This window comes from Symphodus melops, assembly GCF_947650265.1.
Source record: "Symphodus melops genome assembly, chromosome: 15".
In the NCBI taxonomy this organism is placed as follows: domain Eukaryota; kingdom Metazoa; phylum Chordata; class Actinopteri; order Labriformes; family Labridae; genus Symphodus; species Symphodus melops.
Genome location: NC_136705.1, coordinates 7469359 through 7482412, shown reverse-complemented (window position 1 = coordinate 7482412; position 13054 = coordinate 7469359). Strand labels below are relative to the sequence as shown.

Genomic DNA, 13054 nt, shown 5'->3' with positions numbered 1-13054 from the left:
GCCCCAGCTGCATGGATGACGAAACTGCAGCAGCAACTTTTTGTGACTATTAAATAAAAAAGAAATTAATTCGTCGACGAAACCTTAAATAATGAGCAATAAAAACTCAACAATTTAAGATAGAAACATGACTTGAAGATGTATTGATGCTATTGAAGACGAAGTTGTCCAATGTAATCTAGTTATGCATTATGCAGCTATATAACAACTGCAACGTGAAACAATCTCATTTAACGTCCTGCAGACTCCATCTAACCTATTCAGTTTATTCCAGATAAATAACAAACCTAATAACATTTCACAACTGAAAATGATCTCTGTCAAACTAACAAGATAATAAAACACCTTCCTTCCACAAACAAAAGTAAAAAGCTCAGTACGCACACAGCCAACCAATTTTCCAGGCATTTGCTGGTTAAAGATAACAAAATCTGAGGATCTGACTCTGTTGTACTTGGTATTACGTGGAATATGTGTGTTTTGGACTGATTGTCAGGAAAAACAAAAAGGTATCTTAATGGTTTTTGTGAAATTACTTTTTAACCACTTTTCTACATGAACAATCATTGTTATGCATCACTGTAACTGCAGTGTTTTTACAGATCTGGTTTTAGCGTTTTTAGTGTAATTCCTCCAAGCTTGGGGATTGGACCCATCTGAAGGGTCACAATATAAATTTGCAGAGTCATAAAATGCTTGTTGATTAAAAAAAGAAATAACAGAGTTTTGCTACAATATTTGAATTTATACTAGACTTTTTCTTTACTAGTCTATGTTGTTTTACTGAGATACTTTTGACCTTTTTGAACAAGTTCAAAACCTTTTTTGTCAATGTACAAGTTAAAGATAGTGTCCTTCTACAATATAACAATGCCATGTAAAGTCTAATTACATCACAGGGTGTTGGGTGTCTCTGTAGAATGAGAATGAGATCAAAATATGTGTGGTAAGCAATGTCTATATGTGCTGTAGGCTACATCAGTAGGCTATACTGAAGAAGTACTGCTAAAGGTTACAAGCATTTGCATCTTTTCTTGTCAGTCTTGTTTTGTTTGCAAATCTGTTTGTGTATAAAAATGTAACTTGTGTGTTATTTGCCTATCAATAAATGTTTCTCTTCTCCTGTCAATCAATTCAGTATTCACTCTAAATCATCAATAAGAGAAAGGAAGATACATGATCAAGCTGTTAGGATTTCTGCAGCGGGTCACATTATAAATTTGCAGAAATTGGCTATAGCCCACGCCTACTGGGTGAAATTCTGGGGTTTGTTGCGGTTACTTCAGGAAGCTCGAATTTGTGGACCATGGAGGCGAAATAAGAGTGAGAGAAGGGGGGTGCTCCACAAATCAAAATCTCGCTTTGCGGTTCTGAAAAAAAAGGGGAAAGCATTTTAGTTGAATGTTGCAGTTGAAAAAAAAGTCAGTGTTTGGACTATGTGGCGATCTAACAATCAAGTGTTATGTATGACATAAGCTCCAAACTCCTTACTTTCTTTATATTTACTTTCAATATTAATGCACGTCATCTACACAGTTTACCTTTTTTAACTCCCATGTGTGGTGGCAACGGAGTATCTGAATGTAGTTTATAGTTTCCACAACACGGACTACAAGATATTGAGACTGACAGGAGAGCTCCAGCAATCAAATCCTAGCGCACAAAAACGTCAGAGTTCAAGGGTCATCATTAGTACCCGTGATGATGATTGGAGGACATCTGTATACAGATCAGTCCGAGGCACACCATGGGGTTCAGTTTGAATCTCTCAGGCTGGTTTTAATTTCTGTCATTTCATGTCTTTGGCACAAAGAACAAAAGTTCTGCAGAAATCCTAACAGCTTGATCATGTATCTTCTTTTCTCTTATTGATGATTTAGAGTGAATACTGAATTGATTGACAGGAGAAGAGAAGCATTTATTGATAGGCAAATAACACACAAGTTACATTTTTATACACAAACAGATTTGCAAACAAAACACGACTGACAAGAGAAAATGCAAATGCTTAATAACTAAATACATAACAGTGAAATATAGTCTCTGTATTTATTTTAGATATAAACATCGGAATCATGTTACCGCTGGGTGGAGCAGAGAAGGAACAGCATTTGTTTCTAATACCTTTAATAAAATAAAACAATTCACAAAGATATTGAATAATGTACAATCCATTAGCTAAGTTTTTTTTCAGTATCCAACCACACCATGTTCTCCTGCCGACTCCCTAAAGTAAACAAACAAACAAACAAAAAAAACAAAAAAATACAATTCCAATAATAAAATGTAAATAACAGCTAACAATGCACACATACACCTGAAATTAATTTTTTAGCCTGACACTTCTTGTATTGTATTTTCCGCTACTACCTGGAGCCTATATACTGTATACTGTATATAATTACATGCAGCAGCACCCTCTAGTGGCATAACGAAGTACCAAAGCCTCGTCAAGACGCCACAGTGGAAACAGCTCAGACCCGAGATGATTTTATTAAAAATAAAACGTAGAAAATTCTGGGTTATTGCAGAAGCAATTAAAAAAAAGTTTAAAGTGACTGATTATTGTTTATTTAGGATTTTTCTTATTCCCAAGAGGATAAAATATAGAAAACAATTTGTATTCTTTTATTTTACTGTCAGCAAGCTTGCCTAAAATATGTTGGTTAAGCTTTCTCCTTAATTGAATGCTTATGGCGTTCGAGTAACCTATCTTTTTTCGTTTAGTTTTCAAGATATCATGTTTCTTGTCTTTTGTTTTCGTTCTCATTTTTATATTTGAAACAAAAATGTGCGCTTACAGCGAAACACTTTTGCTTTGTTATCTAAAAAAATATACTTTAACTAACAACTGTGTTTTTTCAAGTAGGCTTATCTGTCAATAAAGACCAATGAATGTTTTGAGTGGCACAGCTAGGGGAAGTTCTTCTTGAATAAAAATCTGCTTTTTAGACTCAAAATGATTCCACAGTCTCAGATCGGTCTGAGAGGATGTATTTTATTGTGAAAAACATCACCGGAAGTGCCTTTCTGTGGGTCTCCCGTCGTTTCAGGTGGCGATTGTCGGTCGGTACGAGCTTGCCCCGTTACTCTCATTTCATGTTGGCTGGTTATCGGTAGACAGCCTGGAGCTCCTGGATCATATTCATGGAGGAACCGTGAGGTCTTACCGGAGAGTACCGGCGGACAGGAAGATAACTTTTCCCGCGGTAAGAAAGTTAAAGAAACAAACTGACGTTTACCGTAACCGTTCTGGTTTATTATTAAGCAGACCAAACTTTTTGTTACCCAGAGTTCGGTTTTGAAGTCGTATGAATTGGCGTAGGGAATTTTTTTTAATTTGGTTAAATTTAGTCTTTCTTCTGTGTTGTGGAAATTTCGCCGCGAGCCTTTTGTTCGTGCAGCTCGCGACTCCGTTCCCATGGTGAAGCTTCATCAGCTCGCGAGACTCACAGGGCACGTTTTCCTTATCGTTATGATTTTACTGTAAGGATACACTGCAGCTGTTATTGCTGTGGTAAACATCTAATGTTTGGAAGTTGCTGATCTTTAACCAGTTTTGTAGTACCCTTTTAAATTCTACCTGTAATCCTGTAAAAGGGGAGGGATGCTCTGTAAACAAAAGTCCGACATTTAAAATTATACCTTAACTCAAGATCAAAATAGGCTCACTCAAAAGTGAAAGTATAAAAGGTGCATATAGGCTATAATGTTTTGAAAGATTGCATTATATATATATTATAATAAATGTATAATCATTTTGGGTTTTAATCATTTGAATTTAATAACCAGTAAGTGCCTGTTTGCTGTTGAGACATATAGCTTATAATATAGTATTTGTCAAATTAGTGAATTAAATGTTTTTTCGCTTTAAAGAAAGTATCAATACTTTGCTGCTACTTCAGTTTTTAAAATCAACCCCATGACCATTACAGTCTTCATAGTTATAACTTAGCTGAAGTGAATAATCAGTACACATTGACTGAGGCTTTTTCCTTATTCAGATTGCATTACATGTTATCATAATATATATTTATAAAATGCTTGTATTCTATAACTTAACATCTGAACAACTTTTCAAAACCTTTAATCAACTGATTGTTTGGAAATCAATGGGCTAATTGGTCTTAAAACTTGTCAGGGGACTGCAGCTTTTGTTTTAATGTAATATAATGAATGTCTTTAAATGTGTTTGACTGGTGGACAAAAATCCAACGATATTAAATTATTTCTATTGAAGAGGGAAAATACAGAAACTAACAATATTCTGAGCAAATCCCACACTAGCATTAAATTAGCAGATAAATAGTTTGTTTCAGCTCTACGTTCTTGTTTTTCTGTCCTTTTTTAACTTTCAAACCATTTCATGACAGAATATGAATATCAATGTATCAGAATATCAAATGTGGCTCATTTTGAAATAACAGTTTGCCCGGCTGTATTGGAAGTTATGGTGTGGCTCTGAGCACTGTCTGGCTGATGATGAGGATATGATGTTGAGGATGATGATGGTGAAGACAGAAAGATAAGAGGAGCACAGATTACTGATTATATAACAGAAGCACAGGAGGGGGGGGGGTTGCTCAGCCTCTGATTTAACAGCTCAACAAAGATGGAGACACGTCTAACTGTCAATGCACGTCCAGCATGAGAACTCGTCTAATCATTGGATCATTCTGTCTGTGTTCTCCACGTCTTTATGACCGTCTCCAGACACTGTGTCTCCAGTATCTCTGGTGATAGCAGGAAATATTTCAGATAACTCAAACATAATTGGTGAGGTTTTTTGGTGAGGGTAAAATCCACCAGAGCAGAAGAAGCCGACCCACAGAAGCATCATGAGATCAAAACTCCCAAAGTAAAGAAGAAGAATCCTTCCTTCGTGGATTGATCTATTCAAAGACTCAAAATTGCTCCCAATATTTTACAAGACAAAAATATTTACAACTGTATGGTATAGAGCAAGAAAATGAATTTTTAATTATTCATCGATTTAATGGTGTGTCTGTCTTTTAAAAAAATCTTATTAATGATCATTTCAAGCCCCCGTTCCACAGCTGGGCATGTTCAGTCATTTTTGTGCTTAGCCATTCTGTACCAATGTTAAAACTAGAACGGAAGGGGCAATACCAGCTTGAAACTTGAAAAGCAGCAAGCAACTTGCTGATGACTTTATGTTGTGTGTCTGTTACAACATTACACAGCAACTCCCGTCATTTACTCAAGGCTGTTTGATACAAACACCTTTGAGGGATTTTTCTAATTCTATCATATTAACATAGACGATAAAAGTACACAGTCCTAATTAAATAAATAATTAAACAAAAAAAATAAAACATATTATATATATATATATCTGTTTCTCATTTTCTTACTTTAACCATATTTTTTAAAGCATGGTTATCTATTGAATGAAATGTATTCATGTGAGCTCATTCTACATAATATCATATTAAGATGAACTACCATGTTACGGGCCTCTTACCCTGTGACACTCTCCTGCAGGGGATTTGGCGTTGCAGCGTGATGTGTGGTGATGGAGGAGGCGGAGAGCAGCCACTACGTCGATCAGCTGAGGGCCGAATTCAACAGCTGCGACACCACGGCCACCGGCTTCCTCGACCGGGAGGAGCTGACAGTTCTTTGCCGAAAACTGCAGATAGACGCTCACCTGCCGCTGTTGCTGAACACACTGCTGGGAGCCCGCACCTATGCAAGGGTAACACACACACTGATACACAACAGAAATACACACAAACACACTTTTGCATTTAGAACAACATACAACATACCTCGGTACTTTTACTTAAAAAACACCTTTATACTGAGCTAATTGGGCTACAGGGTACAAGAGGGTAAAAAATGGCAGTTCTGATTCAGTGGAGCCTTTGTCATGTCAGTGTGATGACTTCCAGTGGGACTGTCTTGCCCTTTGATCTCTGCTTGCGTTTGAGGCTTCTGGGAAAGGGACGTGGCGGCCGAGCGAGCTAAAGGTGTAGCTCATACTTGTTAGCACTTCACATACAGTATAATTTGTAAATATAGTACATGTATAGAAGTGTGATTTTTTTTTTTATTGTGAGGCACTTTCATTGCAGTCCTTATGGACAAATTGTTAGAGAAAATGTTAACAGGGGCTATTTTAGAACAGTTTTCCGGACTCTGACCGTACAGCTGCAATGACAGGCATTAAACATAACTGTGTAGATATCGCTCTTATGAAGCTTAGAGATATAGTGTGTAGAATTGTATCACAACGTTTACATCCAAATATCTAAGGGAGGGAGTAGCAGAGAGAACTCCCATGATTCCCCGCCAGACTCGACGTCATCTTTTGTTATTGTCTTGATTGACAACCACCTGGCAGTTCATTTCACTTTCTGGGGTTTTCTTCTCTTTTTTTCATTTCTCCCATTGAGACAAAGAGGTGAACGAACTACACAGATCTTATATTAACTGTGGATATATTGAATGTGACCTGAAATGAGCCCTCTCTGTGTGTGTGACCTTCAGGTGAACTTTGAGGAGTTTAAAGAAGGCTTTGTTGCTGTTCTTTCTCGCTCTCTGGACTTCAGCACATCAGAGGATGACAGCAGCTACCTGGAGCCTGGTAAGACTTTAGATGTCAGCTGTGCTGGTATTCTCTATTTTTGATGGACATGATGAGCCCTGCTCCGTCTTTAGAGCGGGGGACCGTCTGCATACATGTGACCATTTGTCATGTTCCACATGTGTTTTTTTTCATCATTTCAAATCTGGATAATGTTAAAGAAAATGACTAAATACAATCATTTTTGACTCAGAATAGAGAGGAAAAACAACATGTTGTTGATTTATTATAGAATGGCAGTAGAATTTGTATCACTGAGAAGACAGCTCCCATAAAGAGCCATAAATGTCCTCAGGCTTTAAATTGGATAAACTCTGAGAAACACATGTTAAGAAAATACTGACTAAATGATGGATATACCCTTTTTGCCCAGTTTACTGTGTGCTTTGTTTGAGTTTGAAATGCATTACTGTACAAAACAAAAGAGAGAAAGGAAATATAAAGGTGCTTGAGTTGAGTGAAGTTTTCTTCACTGCAAGTCCAGAAGGTCTCGGTTTGTTGGTGAGTGTTGTGTTCTGGTCTGTTTAAAGTCACGGTTTTGCAAAAAAGGATTCCTGTGTGATTTTGGCTCCAGTCTTTAATTTGCTCCTTGGTTCTGGGCCTGAGCCTCCGCAGTGACTCTGCAGCTTCACTGACCTACATACAACCTGTCTGTTTGACTGACCCTGCTTATTTGTCTCTGCAGTTGTTCCAGAGGAAGTAAAGCCAAAGTTTGTAAAGGGAACAAAGCGTTACGGCCGCCGCTCCCGTCCCGACAACAAGCCTGATTCGGCGCTGACCTGCGACTCGGAGGACTCGCCGCTGTCCAGAAACGAGGCAACAGACTCGTCGCCTACCGGCGTCCGCAGAGCCAAACTGAGACGATCAACGTCTCTGGAGAGTGTGGAGGTCAGATGCTGCTTAATGTTCTCCTAAAAATCTGATTATATATGAAAATCTTTAGAAACATTCCCTCATGGACAAGAATAAATCTCCTAAATGTACCTACGGCACCTGTTTGATTTTACTATGCAGACTGATGGAGAGTGAAAGTTAGAAGGAATTAAATTCTTGTTATAGGATTATTACCTCAAAATAATCATAATTTCCATTGCAGCAGCTGCTAACAAGTTCACACTTTGCTTGTGCTAACACCAGCATTTACTGAGGGGAGTTTTAGTATCATCAAATAAGGATTAGTTATGTTTTGATGCATACAGCCACAAACTACTAACTGGTGTTTGTCATGTAGCTGGAGAACGAACCTAACTGAAGCATGTTATTTATCATTTGTTTGAAGTGAAGAGAAAACAGGTTTTTATTAAGGACAAGAAAAATATCTGACTTGATGTAATGCTGTTTAATAATTGCATCAATATGAAAAAATCCTCTTTGCACTTCACTAAAATAACACAGCGGATCTAAGACGACATTGGCCTTGTTTAAGTAAACTGAGTAAAGGTCTTTTGCATCAACCGTTCGCTGTGACCTATGACCTCATCACTTCATAGTGTCATCAAGACAACCAAGGTTCAACCACTTGATGACCTGTGCAGAGACTTTGTGGCTCTGATGGAAGATAATGTAAAGAAAAGGCGAGAGACTCCAGCTGAGTGTTTACACACGCACACGCACACGCACACACACACACACACACACACACACACACACACACACACACACACACACACACAGGCTCATTGGGTGTTTTTGTTTCGGCTGACTTTTATTCGTCTCAGATATCCAGACTTTCTGCCATTCGGCTGCTCTGCTGCAGTTTGTGCTGCAGAGGCCGTGAATACCTGAGAGAGGGGGCGGGGGAGGCGGGTGCAGGGGGGGGAGGAGGGGTGGGCGGTAGGAGCCCACTGGGGAGGTTTGGTGGTTTTGGGGGCGTCGGAGGTTTTTCAGGAAGTGGGATTGTAAGGAATGCGGCTGCTGGCAGACGGTCTGTGCTGGTTTGGCCGTGGCTCAAAGACGCATCGGTCTGTTTCGATGTGACAGTTTTCGCTTTTGTTTTCATGAGAAAAAAAAAAGAAGTCTCAACTGTTTTATGTGCAGATTTAAAAACCCAGTTTGGTTTCGGGAGCTTCTGGCAGCAGCAGCTGGATTTGTGTTCCCTCAAACAGACAGAAACCTGAACACAAATAGCTTCACTGCAGTTTCTCTTTGTTGCTTTTGTCTTCTTCCTCTTCTTCTTCATTAGTGGTCAGAGCAGGATGATCCTGATCCAAGATCTCAGTCTGACTTTATTTGTCGTAAATGAAATGATAGGATTTGGGGGGGAAAGGCCGGCACGCTTGTCAGTGTTCCTTGGATCTCAGCCGACAGCTGACGTGTTATTCAACTGTGAAGTTTCTCTGGACAGAGTTTTAGTAGAACATAACAGTACAGTAATGCAGAGACAGTCCTCCTGCTGTTAAATAAGAGAAGCTAGGTTTTTAAATAATGAAGCGTTTTTATGTAACTCTGCTGCTCAGAGATTCCTGCAGATTAATAACTGCAGCCCTCTCTCTCTTCACTGTATGCGCGTGTCTCTCTCAGTGGATTGTTTTCAGCTCCACCAGCTGAAGTCTCTGGGAATGCTTCACATTTTCAGCATCGAGTCTGTTACATAAAGGGCTTATAAAGAGGAGGACTCGCAGATGCTGTTTACAACACGAGGACAGGGTTTGAATATGGTTCACTTACTGTTTGTGTCTTTGCCTGTCAGACACTTTTCTCCTATATTTGAACAACTTCTGGACTTATTTCTTTTAAATTGCTGAAACCTCTTCTCAGCTGGTGGATGTGTGGATGTCACGATGAATGAGAGAGAAGAAGATCTGATGTCCGGCCCGTCAGGTTCCGACTACATGATATCAGATGTATCATAACCTGACAGTTGCTGGTAATATTTTGTGAATCAAAGTAGACAACAAACATGCTTCATTTGAACAGAAACAGAATATTGTAACCATTTTATCTTCCTCTTTGGAGAATAAGAGAAGTTCACTTTTCTGCCTATCTCACATTTCCCTCAGGTCAAATTTTTCAAAACAGACGAATCATTGCTTCACACAAGCTCGGGAACAGTTTGAATGTATTACTCTCTTTTTTTTGTTGCAGTATTGCTGCGTGTGTCTCTGCACTTTTGCCCAAGGAATAAAAAAAAAAAGGTTTATTTCATCTAATCTAAACCTTTATCGTACACACGTTTTTTAAAATAAGAGCAATGCACAATGCTGGACTCATGTTTCAGTTTTAGTAAACATGTTTCACCGGCGCGATGGAGTGCTCCTTAACGCTGACCTTTTTTAGTGGTGGAGAAATCAGACACACGGCTGGATGACAACAATATTAAAGCTGTGTTAAAGTCCCAGAGCGCATACAGCCTCCATGAATGAACATCGGCGTTAAATATTGAACTAAGTTGTGTAACCAGCACGACTTGGATCATTGAGTGCTCTGAACAACATCCTGTTCGTCCGTCAGTCTGATTTTCTTTTTTTTCATTTGGCGACTGAATGAGCCCATAAACTTCAGTCTGAGGTGTTTATGTTAAATCAACTTTTACCAAAGTCTTTCCAGACGTGTTTTATATCTTCACATAAATTGATTTAAACGTTTATTTTTACAAATTCCAATTTCAATATGGCTTCATTGGAGGAAGAGCTCAAGGAGGGAAAGATCAGTTCTAAAAGGAAGTTTAGACTTGAAACAAAAGCAGCTTTTCTTAAGTAAAGCAAAAGACTAAATCATTGACCCAAACCTGATTAATAATAAGCTCAATCTCCTGTTTTGTAGAGAAGAATGGATTCATGGGAGCAGGTAACAGTAGAGGCGTCGATCAGATATTGATTAAAAGGAACTTCTCATTTTAATCATTAGACTTAAAAGCAGAATTGTTTTTACCTGAACAATAAACTGTGAACATGCAGGACATAAATAACTTCACAGAGAACACTGGTAGCCTCCCACTACGCGGTTAGGGAAATCACGGCCACTATCAAAATGACGGAAACAAAAGATCCAGAACCAGAAGCAGAAAAGTCTCCTGCTTTCCAGAAGTCACCGTTGTTTCAACACGTTGACTTCACTGTGAGATAGATCACCATGGTCTTAAAGCCCCAAAAAACATGTGATGAATACAGGACAGACACTCAAGAGTAAAGAAATAATCACGCCACCCAAGTTCTACTTCCATGTCAATGAGTGCGTGTGCGTGTGTGTCTCCTCAAGTTCGCTGGTTTACATGGTGTGACGGATATAGGCTAACTGTGCTGGAAGCCTCTCCAGCTAACTGTCTAACACTGGCACGTTAATAATTGATCCACTGCTGCTGAATTTTTCACAGCAGTTTTAGCCTCCTTTCCTTCCATCACTGACCACACAGAGCCGACACACAGCGAGCACACACAGCAGCCTCCCTCTGACTGTGACAGCGCTGCGTGCAGGCGACGAGGGTCTGCTCGTCTTCAGTCGGACAGGAGGAGGAAACGTTTACGGGCCACCGCTTCACATCACATCCTTTGTGTGAATGAGTGACAGTCTTAAGCAGGACAGTTGAAGTGGCGTGTATACATTGATGTTAATATTTTTAGAAAAGTTTGTAAGCAATTGGGAGCAACATTTTTCACAGCTCTTTGGTCCCACAGCTTATTGAAATTTAGGACTTTGTGATGTCACAAGATTTCTCCATGATGTCATGTTTGGAGCCTCTGACTTGTTCGAACAAACCTGATTGAAGAAGACGGAGAAGTTTAGGGGAAGAAAATGTGCTTGCGTAAGCGCCACTGAGCTCCACATTAGTGGGAACAGTTATACAACACTGTTCAATTTTTCATACAAATGTTCATTCATGGAGGCCGAGGACACACACGCTCTAACACACAGAGCATAATGACAAAACACTCAGGAGACATCCGTGGAGATTTCATAACTTCTCTTTATGCTGTACTGCAACCTGCCACATTTTCTGCATTCTTACGTTTATCGAGCAGACTGGTCTCTGTGAAGTTTTAGACAGTGATGTTCTTGGAAATGAAAACAATGGGATACTTTTCTGGATGTGAATGTTCAAGTCACTGCTTTGGTTTCCCACACATGTCCTGACACAGGGTGGGCTTTACATGCTAAGCTCTTTAACGTGACAATCGGGGTCTATAGCCTTTACACACACACACACACGCGCACACACACACACACACACACACACACACACGTACACACACACAATATGTTCAGTCTAGCAGATGTAATGGCCGCTCCGGAATTCCTTCTGATCACTGTTTGGCTTGTTGGCATCGCTGCAGTTGCACACAGACACACAGACACGAACACACCAACACACACTTCCATCCTTTTCGCTCAGCATACCCTCGTCCAAGCTGCACACACTCTTTTCATAACACTTTCGGCTGTTTGTTCAAACAGGTTTAACGGGCTGGTTAACACAGAAAAGCACACACTCACATATGGACTGTAAGTCAAACTAACATTGACCTCCATGTTGTCGTTTTGTTGCAGAGCCTGAAGTCTGATGAGGATGTAGGAAGTCCGAAGGAGAACATCCAGCCAGACTTTCAGTCTAAAGGTACTCTTTGTTCCACTGGTTACTTGAGTGGATGTATAGTCTTAATGCCTCCAGTAGTTCTCGTCTAAAGACACTCTGAGATAAAAGAAGAAGATTTACTTTGTTGATCCCAAAGGGAAATCAGGTGTTTCCACTCAGGGTGAGGGAGGAGGGGGTTGAGTGTCTTGCCCAGGGACACATCGGCTCGCTGGAGCTGGTGATCGAACCCTCGACTCTACCAACTGAGCCACAGCCGCCCCCACTCTGGTTTCACTTTGGGTTCATAAGACAACAAACAACACATCTACAGAGTGAAATGTTGTTCAGGGTCCCTGGTATAGGTTGTAAAAAAATATATATTTTCATTCAGTTATTTTTAGGCAATTTTTACCTTCATTTGAAAGTGCAGCTGAAGAAAGATGGTAATCTTTGGGAGGAGAGAGTGGGGGGGGGGGGGGGGGGGGGGGGGTGAAAACCACTGCCTCTGTATACTGTCTACTGTATGTGCAGGCTCTCTAACCGCTGAGCTAAACCTGCAGCCCCACAGGGGAGTTTAATGGCATTTGTTGCAAAGATGTTAACCATTTTATCAGAGAGCACAACCATAGCCAGCTTGATCTTGTTTAAAGTATGGTGATACAGTATGTTCTGTTATTATACATGTAGCCCTATCAAGTAGCATAAACATTTATGTATGGTAGTGTAGACAATGTTTTTGCATAAGAAAACAAAAGACCTCTATGGCCTCTTATGTTATTTGTTCTATATGTCAAAAACATGATGTCAGATCATTATTAGGGCAGAGACGTTTGACAATAGACAGTTTTTTTTGTCTATCAGCACTGAATACAAACCCTGGTTGGCTGGTGATTCCTAATGTGAAGGTCAAACTGCAGGTAGAGGTGCATTTTGTT

General features: G+C 39.7%; 1 protein-coding gene across 1 annotated transcript in view; it reads left to right on the top strand.

Moving 5' to 3' along the window:
• Positions 1 to 3017: 3017 nt before the first annotated feature.
• Positions 3018 to 13054, top strand: part of ninl (ninein-like) — a 31077-nt gene continuing 21040 nt past the window's right edge. The window contains exons 1-5 of the mRNA XM_079362323.1: positions 3018 to 3209; positions 5506 to 5719; positions 6514 to 6610; positions 7296 to 7498; positions 12095 to 12223. Coding sequence (XP_079218449.1) covers positions 5537 to 5719; positions 6514 to 6610; positions 7296 to 7498; positions 12095 to 12223 — 612 coding nt within the window. The 5' untranslated portion in view covers positions 3018 to 3209; positions 5506 to 5536. The remainder of the gene's footprint in view (positions 3210 to 5505; positions 5720 to 6513; positions 6611 to 7295; positions 7499 to 12094; positions 12224 to 13054) is intronic.